Genomic DNA, 18,526 nt, shown 5'->3' with positions numbered 1-18,526 from the left:
ATTGGGATCTCTCTTCCTTAAAGGAGGAAATCCAGACAGGTCAAGGGGCAGGTGGATAGAGGATTCAGAAGATTCTGGAGGTTGACTGACTCGTCCCACAGCCAATTATTATATTGGTAAACTGGTAAATTAGTATTAGAGAGGAGTCTTAGATAAGCCTAATGTGGTTGCTTATAGTTTGTGTTAGATAAATACTATTTAGTTTGTTGCCTGAAAGTATTTAGTGGACATGTATGCTCGCATGGAACCGAATTGGTTATACTGTAGGTTCAAAACAATGTGGTTCATTATATGAATAAATATTAAAAAGTTGGAGAAGTTGTTTTTTCACTGCAATATTTAACAAGTAGCCTTATACAGTGTGCCGCTTAATGTATAATGTACAAAAATATTAACGCAACAAATTCAAAGATCTTACTGAGTTACAGTTCATTAGGACATCAGTCAATTTAAATGAATTAATTAGGCCCTAATCTATGGATTTCACATGACTGGGAATACAGATATGCATCCTCACAATGGGCCTCGGGATCTTTTCAAGATATTTCTGTGCATTCCAACTGCAACTGTGTTTGTTCATTGTCCGTAGCTTATGCCTGCCCATACCATAACCCGACCACCATCACGAGGCACTCATGTTCACAAACGTTGACATCAGCAAACCGCTTGCCCACACGATGCCATACAAGTGGTCTGCGGTTGTGTGGCCGGTTGGACGTACTGCCAAATTCTCTAATAAAACGGAGGCTTATTGTAGAAAAGGCCCATGGAGTTGGTGGAATAATCCTTTAATTCATTGCCATTTACTCAGCTGGGCCAGGGGCGCTTTAATTAGGTCAGGTGGACATGTCGGACAGATCTCAACTCCATAAAAGGAGGAAATGGCCATCGCCTGATCTCGCTGCTTTCTCTTCCTTAACTCCATCTCATCCAGAAGTTCTGTGCGTCCATGAATCCACGTAAGTCCACCGACTCTGCTACCTTTCTGAATTATCTGTGGCGATCGGGAGAGTGGGCCATCATATATTGTTAATAGTTATTACCGCGGAGCGCAGCTTCACATTACACAATATGTTTGAATTGTCAATGATCACGGCCCTACGGCTCCTCACAGGCCAATTATGCAATCGATATGGTTCATGTGTATTGAAATTAATTATATGGACACATGAAGACAATTGAAAGAGTGAAATGAGAAACGTCATTGTTTGCTAACTGATTGACTTTGATCATGGGGATTATAGATTGTATTGTATTCACTGTTTGTATTCTTTCATGATTTATGATAAATAGTTACGAGCCTAAATGACTCGCGGATGATTACTATTGACTTCTTGATGAACTGGACTGTTGAATTCCCTAAATTATGTTAATAATGAATGATATGATTTGATCTTTGATTATGAATTTGATTGTATACATGTTATTTGTTTCCTTTGTGATGCGGCACAGACTACTCAGTAAATATACCACTTTAAGGTTAAAGGAATTCCTGCCTCAGTCTCATCCATTCCTCTGTCACCTGACACGTGACCACCTGTTCACCTTCACTGTCAGTCATCCTACCTGTCCAGCTACCCACACAGATTTCACTAATCTTTCACTTATGATAGAGAAATTAACATTCAATCCTCTGGCAATAGCTCTGGTGGACATTCCTGCAACCAGCATGCCAATTGCAAGCTCCCTCAACTTGAGATATCTGTGGCATTGGGTTGTGTGATAAAACTGCACATTGTAGGGTGGCCTTTTATTGTCCACGGCATAAGGTGCACCTGTGTAATGATCATGCTGTTTAATCAGTTTATTGATATGCCACACCTGTCAGGTGGATGGTTTATATTTGCAATGGAGAAAGGCTCAGTAACAAGGATGTTAACTGCATATGGAAAAATTCTGGGATCTTTATTTTCAGCTCATGAAACATGGAACCAACAATGTACATGTTGCGTTCATATTTTTGTTGGGTGTGGTTTACAATCAAAATCCTGACTCTAAGCAGGGCTATAAAACAGTGCATTCAGAGTTTTTTTAAACAACTAGACTTTTTCCACATTGTGTTAGGTTACAGCCTTATTCTAAAATAGATTAAATATGTTTTTTCCACCTCAATCTACACGCAACACCCCAATAATGACAAAGCAAAAACAGTTTTTGAAAATGTATAAACTTAAAAACAGAAATACCTTATTTACATAAATATTCAGACCCATTACTAAGACACTCGAAATTGAGCTCAGGTGCATCTTGTTTCCATTGATTATCCTTGAGATGTTTCTAAAACTTGATTGGAGTCCATCTGTGGTAAATGCAATTGATTGGACATGAATTGGAAAGAAACAAACCTGTCTATATAAGGTCCCCCAGTTGACAGTGAATGTCAGAGCAAAAACCAAGCCAGGAGGTCCAAATAATTGTCCGTAGAGCACCGAGCCAAGGATTGTGTCGAGGCACAGATCTGGGGAAGGGTACCAAAAAAATGCCTGCAGCATTCAAGGTCCCGAAGAACACAGTGGCCTCATCATTATTAAACAAAAGAAGCCTGGAACCAGTGTAATGTACGTAAGTCGTTTTTTTGGCGTATCTGTACTTTACATTTTGACAACTTTTACTTCACTACATTCCTAAAGAAATTATGTACTTTTTACTCTATACATCTTCCCTAACACCCAAAAGTTGTTTACATTTTGATTGCTTACCAGGACAGACAATTGTATAATTCACACACGTATGAAGAGAACATCCCTGGTCATCCCAACTGCATCTGATCTGGCAGACTCACTAAACACATGCTGCATTTGAAAATTGTGTCGAGTGGAGCGTGCCCCTGGCTATCCGTAATTTAAAAAATACAAGAAAATGGTCCTGTCTGGTTTGCTTAATATAAGGAATTTTGAAGTGATTTATACTTCTGATATTTAAGTATATTTCAGCAATTACACTTACTTTTGAAAGGTAAGTAGATTTAAAACCAAATACTTTGACTTGAACCAAATAATTCACTTGAGTCATTTTCTAATGATGCGGTATCTATACATTTACTCAAAACCTGCTCCAGAGTGCTGAGGACCTCCGACTGGGGTGAAGGTTCATCTTCCAACAGGACAACGGCCCTAAGCACACAGCCAAGACAACGCAGGAGTGGCTTCAGGACAAGTCTCTGAATGTCCTTGACTGGTCCAGCCAGAGCCCGGACTTGAACCCGATCAAACATCTCTGGAAATAGCTGTGCAGCAACACTCCCTATCCAACCTGACAGAGCTTGAGAGGATCTGCAGAGAAGAATGGGAGAAACTGCAAAATATAGGTGTACCAAGCTTGTAGCGTCATACCCAAGACGAGGAGACTGTAATCACTGCCAAAGGTGCTTCAACAAAGTATTGAGTTGGGTCTAAAATACTTATGTAAATGTGATATTTTATTTGATACATTAGTAAAAATAACAAAAAACCTGATTTTGCTTTCTCATTATGGGGTATTGTGTGTAGATTGATGGGGGGGGGACAATTGAATCAATTTTTGACTAAGACTGTAACATAACAAAATGTGGAAAAAGTAAAGAGGTCTGAAATGTCCGAATGCACTGTCTTGGAGAGACCACCCAGGATAGTCTAGGTGTATATGATATGTGGTGGTCCAAGTCAGATGTATGTGTTGACTCAGGCTTCCCTTCTGTGGAACTTCAACAGCTCCAATTTCATTATTTACTCTGTAGTCTCCTGCACCAGAGACATGCATTTCTCAACTCTACATAACTTGCTGGAATCAGCAAGTCCTACACAACAGCTTGGATCAGTTCAGTCAGATCAATAGTATTAGTTAAAAAGTTTGCCTTGTCAGTCCAAATCAAAGAAACATTATTACAATAAAGTGAGCATTTATTTAAACCTTTGATTCAATGCTCCACAAGTAGCTGGATAAGGTAAACTAGTGTTCTACCTTATTCTGGCGGGGTACCCCTGGGGTTGACCATTTTTGTTTACACCTGAACTAACACAACTGATTCATTTAATCAAGGGCTATATCATTAGTTGAATAAGATTATGTTGTACTGGACGACAACATAACTATGTATCCCTGGGGGCAACCAGTTCATGTGTTCTACTTTAAACGTTCCTAGTTACTAACTACCATTGTGAAATAAGCATGCTGAGTGTCTCACCGATGTGGTAGAGGCCAATCCAGTCGGTGGCATCCACCACCTCCTTGATGTCCCAGGAGATGACCAGGTTCTCGCCCCTACCCAGCGTGAACTCCAGCGTGGACGCAGTCAGCGACGAACGGCTCTGCGACGTCACCAGGTCCGTGTCACTGTTGGCCCTCGGGAGGCCAATGGGGCTACTCACCACGGAAGCCATGTCCCCGGCGGCGCCACCGCGCTCTGCCAGGCACCGAAGGTTCTCCGGGCTGAGTGTGTGTCGCAGGTGCGGGCTGCGCCTCCGAGGCGCTGACAGGTGCTCCCGTCCCAAGTGTCCGGACAATCCGTGTGCATTGTGGGGGTGGGCTGTGTGGGGATGGTTACGGGTCCTTGGAAGGACCGCTGTGGCAAGTGAGGGACGCATGGTGGCTGCGGGGGAAAGGCCAAAGCAGGAAGTTTGGAGTTGTTACAGGAGCTGGCAAAAGGTTGGTGGGGATTAGATAACCGGAAACCCTTGGTCTTGGTGGTTGGGTTACGCTTCAAAGATGCGGTCTACCTCACTTAACTATGGTAGATTGCTACAGCTTTAGCTTTCAGATGGTGGTGTTAATAATGTTTCATGTGGAGGCTGCAGAAGTTATCCTTCCATAAAAGCTCTGCACTGTGTTGTACCTAAAGTTCTGACCAAGCCCCCTCTGGCCAACGTAAAAAAATATATTATTCCTGGAGTGCAGTGAACAATCGAGGAGCAAAGACAGGTGGAAGACAGCCAGCGTTGTCCACTCTGCTACCTTACGCTGTCCAACAAGCAACGGTCGAGACAGAGAGCCCAAGACTAGGAAAGAGAAGACAAAATGAGAGGAAAATGAGGGACAGGGGCAGACAGACGAAGTGAAACAAAGAACAAAACGTCAGTACTCTTAACCGATGCACTGCATGCACAGCAAAAACAATGAACACTGGACAACTCTCAGTGAAATGCAATCACAAGATCCCTGAACAAGCATGTCACCACCAGACTGCGAGGTGGTGTCACAGAACCAGTCACCAATGCATTTGTAGTACATTGCCGCCTAGGCCTAGCCATTCTAATTTACACACCGAGTGATTCTCTCTTTCCTAATCAACATTACAAATTAATGACAATTACATCAGGAAAGCTGGGTTAAGGCAAAACTGCTGATTGTTTCCATCTCTCCTTCTAAATGAAATGGATGCAAATGACAAAATCTAAAACAGGATTTATTGTATTAGACACGTTTCCATAACAACGTCCCAATATACTGTTTTGAGAACTGATTGTCCTCCTCTCTCTTACTATGACTCTTTCCCTCTCTCCCTCCGTGCTTTGTGGAGTCTGTCAGATTGACTGCCCCAGAAAAAGGAAGTGGAGATCCAGCAGAGAAAGGGAGCTGTAACTGCCTCCCTGGAAGATCTTAAATCAGCAAAGGTGTCTAGGGGATATCAGGGGGACGACTGTCTCGATTGGCTGTCCGATTCTGAACCACAACTGTTTAGTATGAAAAGGGAGACATGTGACTTTATGATTCAATAGGAGCTTATTTTAGATGTGCTGAGCAACAACCAAGGCATTTTGGAAGATTAGCTATAATTTGAGCTAATGCTAGCACCAGTCATTTCTGATTTGGGATGATCTATGCTGGGATCATCTCATCGTCTGTTCAGCACTATTATAACCAACTAAGCTGTTGTGGGTGCGGACCATCACACAGTACTGTAGCTCCTTGGTAAATTGAAATTATGATCTCTGTTGAACCAATTTACAGTACATTAGCAAACGTATGTGGACACATGCTTGTCGAACATCTCATTCCAAAATCATGGGCATTGACATGGAGTTGGTCCCACCTATGCTGCTACAACAGCCTTCACTCTTCTAGGAAGGCTTTCCACTAGATGTTTTTCCAACTTAATTGAGGAAAATAAGAACCATACGAAATGTATTTTTGATACTGTCGCAAAGCTAACTAAAAAGCAGCATTCCCCAAGTGAGGATGGCTTTCACTTCAGCAGTAATAAATTACTGAACTTCTTTGGTGGAAAAGATCATGATTATTAGAAAGCAAATTCCTTCAATGCTCAGTTGTCCTGAGTCTGCACAACTCTGCCAGGACGTAGGATCAAGAGAGACGCGCAAGTGTTTTAGTACTATATCTCTTGACACAATGATTAAAATAATCATGGCCTCTAAACCTTCAAGCTGCATACTGGACCCTATTCCAACTAAACTACTGAAGGAGCTGCTTCCTGTGCTTGGCCATCCTATGTTGAACCTAATAAACGGCTCTCTATCCACCGGATGTGTACCAAACTTACTAAAAGTGGCAGTAATAAAGCCTCTCTTGAAAAAGCCAAACCTTGACCCAGAAAATAAACTATTGCCTATATTGAATCTTCCATTCCTCTCAAAAATTTTAGAAAAGGCTGTTGCGCAGCAACTCCCTGCCTTCCTGAAGACAAACAATGTATACGAAATGCTTCAGTCTGGTTTTAGACCCCATCATAGCACTGAGACTGCACTTGTGAAGGTGATAAATGACCTTTTAATGGCATTAGACCGAGGCTCTGCATCTGACCTCGTGCTCCTAGACCTCAGTGCTGCTTTTGATACCATCGATCACCACATTCTTTTGGAGAGATTGGAAACCCAAATCGGTCTACACGGACAAGTTCTGGCCTGGTTTAGATCTTATCTGTCGGAAAGATAGTTGGTCTCTGTGAATGGTTTGTCCTCTGACAAATCAACTGTAAATGTCGGTGTTCCTCGAGGTTCCATTTTAGGACCACCATTGTTTTCCCTATATATTTTACCTCTTGGGGATGTAATTCGAAAACATAATGTTAACTTTCACAGCTATGCGGATGACACACAGCTGTACATTTCAATGAAACATGGTGAAGCCCCAAAATTACCCTCGCTTAGAAGCCTGTGTTTCAGACAAAATGAAGGCTGCAAACTTTCTACTATTAAACTCAGACAAAACAAAGATGCTTGTTCTAGGTCCCAAGAAACAAAGAGATCTTCTGTTGAATCTGTCAATTACTCTTAATGGTTGTAGGTTAGACTACTGCAATGCTCTACTTTCCGTCTTCCCGGATAAAGCACTAAATAAACTTCAGTTAGTGCTAAATACGGCTGCTAGAACCCTGACTAGAATAAAAAAGTGATAATATTACTCCAGTGCTAGTCTCCCTACACTGGCTTCCTGTCAAGGCAAGGGCTGATTTCAAGGTTTTACTGCTAACCTACAAAGCATTACATGGGCTTGCTCCTACCCATCTGTTTGATTTGGCCCTGCCGTACATACCTACACGTTTGCTACGGTCACAAGACGCAGGCCTCCTAATTGTCCCTAGAATTTCTAGGCAAACAGCTGGAGGCAGGGCTTTCTCCTATAGAGCTCCATTTGTTATGGAAGGTTCTGTCTACCCATGAGAGAGACGCAAATTCGGTCTCAACCTTTAAGTCTTTACTGAAGACTCATCTCTTCAGTGGGTCATATGATTGAGTGTAGTCTGGCCCAGGAGTGTGAAGGTGAACGGAAAGGCTCTGGAGCAACGAACCGTCCTTGCTGTCTCTGCCTGGCCGGTTCCCCTCTTTCCACTGGGATTCTCTGCCCCTATTACAGGGGCTGAGTCACTGGCTTACTGGTGCTCTTTCATGCCGTTTCTAGGAGGGGTGCATCAATTGAGTGGGTTGAGTCACTGATGTAATCCTCCTGTTAGGGTTGGCGCCCCCCCTTGGGTTGTGCCGTGGCAAAGATCTTTGTGGGCTATACTCGGCCTTGTCTCAGGATGGTAAGTTGGTGGTTGAAGATATCCCTCTAGTGGTGTGGGGGCTGTGCTTTGGAAAAGTGGGTGGGGTTATATCCTTCCTGTTTGGCCCTGTCCGGGGGTATCATCGGATGGGGCCACAGTGTCTCCTGACCCCTCCTGTCTCAGCCTCCAGTATTTATACTGCAGTAGTTTGTCGGGGGCTAGGGTCAGTTTGTTATATCTGGAGTATTTCTCCTTTCTTATCCTGTGGGAATTTAAGTATGCTCTCTCTAATTCTCTCTTTCTTTCTCTCTCTCGGAGGACCTGAGCCGTAGGACCATGCCTCAGGACTACACGGCATCCTTGCTGTCCCCAGTGTACTTGGCCGTGCTGCTGCTCCAGTTTCAACTGTTCTGCCTGCGGCTATGGAATCCTGACCTGTTCACCGGCTGTGCTACCTGTCCCAGACATATTATTTGACCATGCTGGTCATTTATGAACATCTTGGCCATGTTCTGTTATAATCTCCACACGGCACAGCCAGAAGAGGACTGGCCACCCCTCATAGCCTGGTTCCTCTAGGTTTCTTCCTTGGTTTTGGCCTTTCTAGGGAGTTTTACCTAGCCAACGTGCTTCAACACCTGCATTGCTTAACGTTTTAGGCTGGGTTTCTGTTTTCTGACATCAGCTGATGTAAAAAGGGCTTCACAAATAAATTTGATTGATTGATAACTCTGCAGCAGGAGACAAAGGTCACTGCCTTATTTGGGTTTCCTATAAGCCCCTAGTGCGAATGTTGACATATCTGAATCAGACAGGAAACGGTTCTAAGGGCCAGTTCAGAGAATGCCACCTAGACTTTTCCTCTGCTTCTGTGCTGGGTGGTGTCTCCCTGCTGAAACTTATTATATACTGGTTTTTGATGAACTAAAAGGAGAGCAGTGAAGTCAATCTGGAAACTCCTGTAACAGAAGTGTAATGTCTTACATTGTGCACATCTGCAATATCATCAGTTCATCCTGCTGCCCGAGGCAACATATCACGGAATCTCAGTCTCATAGTGATTTATAGTGAACGATCCATGTTGCTCAGTGCGACATTACATGAGAAGAGAGGTCATGCATGTGTGAGATGGTTGCCTGTGTGTCCAGACTGATACTGGAGAAAGGAATGCTTGCATGGATGTCCCTGAGTCAACAAGACTATTCAACTGGGGAAGACGTGCATGCAGGCACAAATCGATACAATGGGGCAAAAAAAGTATTTAGTCAGCCACCAATTGTGCAAGTTCTCGCACTTAAAAAGATGAGAGGCCTGTAATTTTCATCATAGGTACACTTCAACTATGACAGACCTAGCCAGTCTCCAGATCTCAACCCCATAGAAAAGGGAGTGGTTGAAAATCCGTGTTGCCCAGCAACAGCCCCAAAACATCACTGTTCTAGAGGAGATCTGCATGGAGGAATGAGCCAAAATACCAGCAACAGTGTGTGAAAACCTTGTGAAGACTTACAGAACATTTGACCTCTGTCATTGCCAACAAAGGGTATATAACAAAGTATTGAGATAAACTTTTGTTATTGACCAAATACTAATTTTCCACCATAATTTGCAAATAAATTCATTAAGAATCCTACAATGTGATTTTCTGGATTTGTTTTTTCATTGTCTGTCATAGTTGAAGTATACCTATGATGAAAATTACAGGCCTCTCGTCTTTTTAAGTGGGAGAACTTGCACAATTGGTGGCTGACTAAATACTTTTTTGCCCCACTGTATGTACACAGCTATATGTGCGCGCGCACACACACTTGTGGGAGAAGGAGCATTTTGAGTAATTTTGAGTCGAGAGAGAGAAAAGTCTGTACACTTGAATGGTAGTTATGCAACTGTTCTTGAGGTCAGTCCTCAAATTCCTTCCATGTCTGTATGACATTGTTTTCTCTAATTTGAGTGGGAGAGGTCTGGGTTATGTCTGTCTCACTGAGCCAACGGGATAAGGAGCCTGTTCACTGCCTCTATACACAGTACAGGGGCCTTGACCAGCCTTCCTTTCCTTGAAATAAATAATGGCTCTTACATGACTGGATAGGTGAACGCTAGGCTTCTGCTACAACGCTTTAATCCATCATGTCATGTGAGACCTGTGATTTGATTTGCATCTAGGATGTAAAGAAGGAAGCAAGTATTCATTTTAAAGATGCAAAACAAGGCCATGGTAACCATTTATGCTTAGGACAAAAAATAGCAGATTCCAAAGGTTGGTAAAGAAAATAATAATAATAATGCTCTTTATTGGGACCCACAAAAACCAATCTGGTGCTTTGAGATTCTGGTTATAACTGTGTGAAAGAGTATTATTAGGCCTATAAATAAATAATCAGTTCCATTTTGAACTTGTTGGGCACCAGGTTTATAGTAAATCCATAGATTCCTATTGTTGGGCAAGAATACCAGAGCCATTCTGTTGGGTACAAATACTGGTTGAATAAACATTGCTTCCACATCATTAAAATGAAAAAATTCAACAATTAACAATTTTACTGAGTTACAGTTCATATAAAGGAAATCGGTCAATTGAAAAAAATTGAATTAGGCCCTAATCTATGGATTTCACATGACTGGGCAGGGGTGCCGCCATGGGTGGGACCCAGGCCCACCCACTGGGAAGCCAGGCACAGACAATCAGATTATGTTTCTCCCCAACAAAGGGCTTTATTACAGACAGAAATACTTCTTTGTTTCATCAGCTGTCCGTGTGGCCAGTCTCAGACGATCCCACAGGTGAAGAAGCTGGATGTGGAGGTCCTGGGTTTGCGTGGTTACACGTGGTCTGCGGTGGGAGAACAGTTGGACGGACTGCCAAATTCTCTAAAACAAAGTTGGAGGTGGCTTATGGTAGACAAATAAACATTACATTCTCTGGCAACAGCTCTGGTGGACATTCCTGCAGTCAGCATGCCAATTGCACGCTCCCTCAAAACATCTGAGGTATTGTGTTCTGTGACAAAACTGCAGGAGGATGCATCTTTACAAATGACAAATTCTCACTAAACAGGGATGTAAAAACATTTTAGAGAAAAGCTTTTTCAGTTAATGAAACCAACACATTACATAGTGTGTATATATATATATATATATATATAAATAAATAAACAACACAATGTAACTCCAAGTCAATCACATTTCTGTGAAATCAAACTGTCCACTTAGGACGCAACACAGATTGACAATAAATTTCACATGCTGTTGTGCAAATGGAATAGACAACAGGTGGAAATTATAGGCAATTAGCAAGACAATAAAGGAGTGGTTCTGTAGGTGGGGACCACAGACCACTTCTCAGTTCCTATGCTTCCTGGCTGATGTTTTGGTCACTTTTGAATGCTGGCGGTGCTTTCACTCTAGTGGTAGCATGAGACAGAGTCTACAACCCACACAAGTGGATGGCACATCAATGCGAGCTGTGGCAAGAAGGTTTGCTGTGTCTGTCAGCGTAGTGTCCAGAGCATGGAGGCGCTCCCAGGAGACAGGCCAGTACACCAGGAGACGTGGAGGAGGCCGTAGGAGGGCAACAACCCAGCAGCAGGACCGCTACCTCCGCCTTTGTGCAAGGAGGAGCAGGAGGAGCACTGCCAGAGCCCTGCAAAATGACCTCCAGCAGGCCACAAATGTGCATGAGTCTGCTCAAACGGTCAGAAACAGACTCCATGAGGGTGGTATGAGGGCCCGACGTCCACAGGTGGGGGTTGTGCTTAGAGCCCAACACCGTGCAGGACGTTTGGCATTTGCCAGAGAACACCAAGATTGGCAAATTCGCCACTGGCGCCCTGTGCTCTTCACAGATGAAAGCAGGTTCACACTGAGCACATGTGACAGACGTGACAGTCTGGAGAGGCCGTGGAGAACGTTCTGCTGCCTGCAACATCCTCCAGCATGACCGGTTTGGCGGTGGGTCAGTCATGGTGTGGGGTGGCATTTCTTTGGGGGGCTGCACAGCCCTCCATGTGCTCTCCAGAGGTAGCCTGACTGCCATTAGGTACCGAGATGAGACCCCTTGTGAGACCATATGTTGGTGAGGTTGGCCCTCGGTTCCTCCCAATGCAAGACAATCCTAGACCTCGTGTGGCTGAAGTGTGTCGGCAGTTCCTGCAAGAGGAAGGCATAGATGCTAGGGACTGGCCCGTCCGTTCCCCAGACCTGAATCCAATTGAGCACATCTGGGACATCATGTCTCGCTCCATCCACCAACGCCACGTTGCACCAGACTGTCCAGGAGTTGGCGGATGCTTTAGTCCAGATCTGGGAGGAGATCCCTCAGGAGACCATCCGCCACCTCATCAGGAGCATGCCCAGGCATTGTAGAGAGGTCATACAGGCACGTGGAGGCCACACACACACTATATATATATATATATATATATCACACTATTTATTTTTGCGTCTGATAAAAGGTGAATCAGCGTGGTAAAAGGAATTTGGGTATTTCTTTTTTTACTCAACATTTTATCTAAATCCAATGACATGGTAAAATGTTATGTTGAACTGATGTCTGTGCACGGTTGGATAAGCAAAAGGTTGAATTCTCTTCATTATTTTAGAAATGCTATCTTCCTACAGCCCTTCTTTGAAGGAAAGTCACTGATCTGATAAGACTAGATCGGTCAAAGATATGTTGTGGGGCCCTTGCTTTCTCCTGTCCAGTCATGTTAAATCAATAATTATTTAAAAGGAAATAAGGAAAGAAGACTGAAATTGTAAAGTATTATAGTGAATGGCAGGAGTGGGTAAAGTCATCTCCCTTAGGGAGTTTGTAACATCCCAGCACTTCACCATTAAAAGTGACTCACGCCTCAGATCTGGGACCCACTTCAATGGCCACACAGTGTGACATCTCATTTTGACACCAATGTAGCAAACGATGGGGGTGATTACCTCCCCGAATGGGAATGCTACCTGGTTTCCCTGATCGCAAAACAGCTAGCAATAAACCTTGTGGAAGTTCACAACTATCGTATTTATGTTGGAAGTTGGTGAGAATTATTATTATTTTTAAATAGGTGAGAATTCTTTTTTTTATTTTTATAGGATGGATGGAATAAGAATATTGTTGTTCTTGGCAATTGACCCACATTCTACCAACACCACTGCACACCTAGACAGTGCGAAAGGTGTCCCTTTAGAGGGTGGGTGGCCTCTGTGTCCCTGTTAGAGGGTGGGTGGCCATGTGAATATTGATTGACACATGTCTGTCTTCCAGGCTTCCTGTCGATATTCTGTCCAGAGGAGATTTGGGCCTTTCAAGGCCAAAAAAACTCAGGGAGGATAGTAAAGTGCACACACTTCCATGCCTAAAACACATCTAGCCAAGGAGAAGTGCTGAATCTTCACAATGCAAGGCACTGTTCAAAGCACACACACAAACATGGACTCCCCTTATATCAGGCGCAGGGGGGTGGGTGTGTGTACATGCTGACAGTAGCATGTTAGCAAGTGTGTGCTCAGTATTGTTTTGATATTTGAACTGATGGCACAGACTTGTATTGGTTATCAAATACTGTAATTTAAACAGCTAGCACACACTATACTTCTTTCTACACAGTGTTTTTCAACATGGATACACCTTGCTCTGAGTGTATTCTCCGAGGACGTTTTCTTGAGTGCGTTCTTGTGAGGATGAGAGTGTGGAGAACGCATAAAACATTACATTTGAGAAGCACTCGCACTCCCTCTACTGTATTGCCTCACACTGCATCTCCCCATTCACTGAACCTGCTTCCAGGCATGACAATGGCAACAATAGAGACGAAACAAGATACACATGAAGCAAACATTTTACTTCAGAATTATTAGCTAGATATGTGATAATGTAGCTAACCTGATAGTTTAATAGGCAAAAATGACCTAAAACTAATGTTACATAAGGTAGATGTCAATTCTTCATGGGTAGCTAGCTAACAATTCTTTGTGGCTATCTGGCTAGCTAACAGTAGTACCTAGCCAGTTATCCCTATTGACATATTATGGGCTTGCGATCTACGGTGTGTAGGCAGGTAAACATGCCCGAAACAGCATGTCATTATTAACGTATGAAGATTAAATATTGTAGTCAGAAAACATAAGAGATGTGGATAGGCAGCATTTAATTCTGAAGTTAGACTGTATTTTCTCTCACTTCAGCTCAAATAATGTGGTTGCGTCATATTTCTTTGCATATTTCCATTGCTTGTAACGCCAGGGTAGTGGGCTTCCCCGGGACCACCCATACGTAGAATGTATGCACACATGACTGTAAGTGCATGCTAAATCAAAATATGTACTAATGGAATATGCATTTGAGAAGTGCCTTACGGGCTCCGTTTCGCACACTTTGATTTGGACTCCGCCCCTCCCGTGTGGTAGTCCGCATTTTGAGAACACCCAGGCATTGCATCTATGACGCATACACATACAGTACTCTCAGAGCCACAAATAAAAACACATGCAGAATGCACTCACAGTCCACACAGCTATAATATGATATGCTGTAAATTAAGCATGCTAATGTTACTGTGGATATAGGCTAATCATTGACCCGTTCACTATGGGTACTGCAGTTCATATGAACGTGTAAGCTTTATTGATGCACTGAAGCCTCATAATAATGAATGCAGTTCTGACTCGCTATGAGAGCAATAACTGTATACTGTGCCAGGGTTTGTCATGGCTACTTCATTGGCTGCTTCCCCATGGGAGTACTTGCCTGGAATGAGTCACATGCTGAGAGGTATCCCACAATGACCTGCAATGCGAGTGAGCACCACGGAAGCTCACTTCCTGTTTTCATGCAGTACCCCTTTAGAACGCTGATATTTGTATAAACAATGGAAGAAGGCTACTAACATATGCACATTAATCTGCACCTTAATTTTACACTTATACACACAGACAGAAAGACACGCAGGGTCAAGAAAAAACATATGAAACAAGCATGTACAGCCAAACCAGACACATCCATTTAACCTGTTCTCACTCTCCCTACTGTACATCACTTTGTCCAACTACACCTGCACTGCATGACCCCACAAAACAGATGGCGACAAAGACAGCCTGAGACAACCAGGGACAATACGATGGAAAATGTACCATTCTGGGTCAAAGTTGTCCATTCGAACAGACCTAGGATCAGCTCATCTTTTCTGAATCCTCACCTTAGCGCCACTTGTTTTAACCATTTCATTTTGAGTTTGATTAATGTCATGATCTGAGTTCAAATGGAAATGATCTTAACCCTGTCTGTGACTACATCCATCCAAGTGAAGATTGGCAGGACTATTTGAAATTCAATATAAGATGCTACTGTTTGCTTTGATATAAACTAACGTAGCAGCCGTAAAAGAAAGAGTGGAGTGGAGTTCCCACATCTGGTTTTCTGCAAAAAAGAAGCTAGGTTGAATTAGCTGCATCCCTGAAAACTGGATGCATCCGGTTGTTGGCAACTAAGCCTAGCTTTGACACATCCTGAGTGTATCACTGATCACCTGATTTGTATACTATACTGTACTATACTGGTGACTATACTGTATGTAAAGGCCAGGGGGGCACAGTTCTTGTCCTCAGTGGCTGCAGTCCGGCTTCTTTTCATCTCTCCCTGTACTGGCACTGAATTGATAAATTAAATGCACTGATTTCCCAACTAATGTACACACATGAAGGCTTTTGGTTTTAACATTGAGCCGATTCAAGACAAATTCATGTTGTATACACATCCACCATAGTTGTTGCGATGTTCTGAGCCAGCACAGTATGGTTTGAGTCTGCATGATATTGTGAAAGGGTAATAGTTTCCTCTTCCCAGGTCTTAAATCAGTGTCAGGTGAACAGGATAGAACGATAACTAGCAGACATGTCAGCCCTTGAAGACTGGAGCTGTGACACCCTGGCTGTAGGCATAACAAATTCACTCATAACATCTGAAATAATGGCATGATGTCAATGCTCAGCTGCATAGCGCATGGAGTGAGCATTATGCTGTACTCCCCAGGGCATTACGCAGCCACAAAGTTATGTTACAATGGGTACCCTATACCACCTACAGAGAAGTATCATGTTTTATAACCTACTCTCAATATTGACAGGTGAATTTAACACATCTCACTATATTACCTACTGTAGTCTACAAGGCAAGTTAGCCTACATCAATTAATTAGCATGTCAACACTTTAGGCTTCTCTCGTGCTGTCGAGGCGACAGGCGCATTGTTTTGCACACATTACTGAATAGGGACCGCACTGAACAGTATGCGATCATCGCTCGCTATTGGTTTAGGCTACTCTGGGAATTCCCTACGTCAATTCTTAATGCAAATCTCCTTGACAAGACGCAGGCTATAAAATCAATCAATTTCACTTAATTGAAAGTGATAACATGCACAACATGACACTATTCACATGTAACGGTTTGGCTATACTAACAGATGTAAATTCTTTCGGTCACCATCCTAAACGATAATAAAATGCCACATGAAATATTGACCACGGGTGTATCCATGGGTAGTATACCCATTGCTTACCTTTTGCGCAGAGGTGCGATAAAACAGACGTACACAAATTAAACGCGAGCATAGCCTTTATCCGCAGTTATGGTGATATCACGATGGTTTTGTTACCTCTCTGTGTAGTCTCGGATTTATGGACAGGCGGGATACCGCTTTAGGAGACCCAAGTCCAGGCCAAATATGTAGAGGCAGCCTGGGTGTGAGTCATGTAAAGCATCGGTATCTCTCCTCCGGTTGGCAGTAATGTTGGCGTGAAATTTTTAGGCTGCGGAGACTGGACGGCCTTCTTGTAGGAGGCTGTCAGTGTCTAAAGGTGCGCGCTAGAAACACAATTGCCCCTTATTATTACGACCACAACGTTCGTTTTGTCGTCTTTTCAATGTATAGCTTTCTATGGTTTTGCATCGCAATGCGTATTCCACACACTCAGCCATACTATCCGAATCATCTTCCCTGCAAGCAGATGCTCAAATCCGAACGCCCTATCCCGCAAGCAACACAGATTTGAAGCCGAACCAACAGAGTAAATTGGCAAATGTAACCTACCTAATTATTGCAGTTAGCCTATGAGTCGTTTGTCTAACAGGGGTCATTATGGAATTATTCATAATATACCTGATGCGTAAGCCGTGCCTCCTCTGTTGAAATGGGCGGTGACTTAACGGAGATAGACCCAGCCTGCAGAGCTGTGTATGGCGGCTTGGCTGTGCAACCTGGTCTCAGAGTATTTTGTAGTATTCTGTACGTAAATCTGCCCGCCTACTGTTTTTGTGGTGAAGTTTTTACGTTTAATATGTTACATCTAATATATGAGACCAGGTTGGTGTGTTGGAACGCCACGTCTCATATAGGCAGTGGCGATTTTTGCATATACATTTTGGTGGGGCAAACTAAAACATATTTTAGATGCATGCCAGCAAACCCACTGCACAACACCAAACAATACATTAATTACACTATAACGGTGACAAACGGTGCCCACACAGTCCCAACACCTTACCACTGCTATACCGGTTAATTAATCAGCCTAATTTACTGCCTTTAAAAAAAAACATAGCTGATATGGCTGACTTGCTTAAACAAATTAGGTTCCTACTGATAATTGAGATGTACAAACTATGACATAAGGGGATGATGAGCAGATAATACACTTGATACTACCCATCCCGCATGCGGGAGCGTAATCATAGCCTCAAACTAATTAGCATAACGCAGAGGACATAAATCTTCCAAGAAAATGTTCTTATTCATGAAAATCACAAATGAAATATATTGAGACACAGCTTAGCCTTTTGTTAATCACACTGTCATCTCAGATTTTTAAAATATGCTTTTACAGTCAACGCTAGACAAGCATTTGTGTAAGTTTATCATGGCATAATGCTATGGCTAGGCTCTGCTAGCATCAGGCAACATTTTCACGAAAATAAGAAAAGCAATCAAATTAAATCATTTACCTTTAAAGAACTTCGGATGTTTTCCCTCAGGAGACTCCCAGTTAGATAGCAAATGTTCCTTTTTTCCAAAAATATTATTTTTGTAGGCGAAATAGCTCCGTTTGTTCTTCAGGTTTGGCTGAGAAATCGACCGGAAAATGCAGTCACTACAACGCCAAACTTTTTTCCAAATTAGCTCCATAATATCGACAGAAACATGGCAAACGTTGTTTAGAATCAATCCTCAAGGTGTTTTTCACATATATAATCGATAATATATCAGTCGGGACAATTGGTTTCTCATAAGAAGCGATTGGAAAAATGGCTACTTGTGTACTTTACGCGAGATTTTCTGCGGGAGCCATCATGTGACCACTTGCTCAATGTGGTTCCTTACGGCTATTCTTCAACATAAATGTGTAAAAAGACGTCACAATGTTGTAGACACCTTGGGGAATACGTAGCAAACGTAAGCTCATTCGTAGCTCATTCACAGCCATATAAGGAGTCATTGGCATGAGGCGGTTTCAAAAAATGCGGCACTTCCTGATTGGATTTTTATCTGGGTTTCGCCTGTAACATCAGTTCTGTTGCACTCACAGACAATATCTTTGCAGTTTTGGAAATGTCAGAGTGTTT

At 42.9% G+C, this 18,526-nt stretch overlaps 1 protein-coding gene across 1 annotated transcript; it reads right to left on the bottom strand.

The window, feature by feature from the left end:
* Nucleotides 1-3,907: 3,907 nt before the first annotated feature.
* LOC124018241 (E3 ubiquitin-protein ligase HECW2-like) lies at nt 3,908-17,142 on the bottom strand. Its single transcript, XM_046333504.1, has 2 exons — nt 17,067-17,142; nt 3,908-4,973 (listed from the first exon to the last, which is right to left on the bottom strand). Exon 2 carries the CDS (start codon nt 4,560-4,562, stop codon nt 4,128-4,130), a length of 435 nt encoding a protein of 144 aa, XP_046189460.1. The 5' UTR covers nt 4,563-4,973; nt 17,067-17,142; the 3' UTR covers nt 3,908-4,127.
* Nucleotides 17,143-18,526: the final 1,384 nt, after the last annotated feature.

Source organism: Oncorhynchus gorbuscha, unplaced genomic scaffold, assembly GCF_021184085.1.
Source record: "Oncorhynchus gorbuscha isolate QuinsamMale2020 ecotype Even-year unplaced genomic scaffold, OgorEven_v1.0 Un_scaffold_45:::fragment_2:::debris, whole genome shotgun sequence".
Lineage (NCBI taxonomy): Eukaryota > Metazoa > Chordata > Actinopteri > Salmoniformes > Salmonidae > Oncorhynchus > Oncorhynchus gorbuscha.
This window is presented reverse-complemented; position numbering and strand designations above follow the sequence as displayed.

Coding starts and splice junctions, on each gene's coding strand:
- LOC124018241 (XM_046333504.1), bottom strand. CDS start 4,562: ATGCGTCCCTCACTTGCCACAGCGGTCCTTCCAAGGACCCGTAACCAT.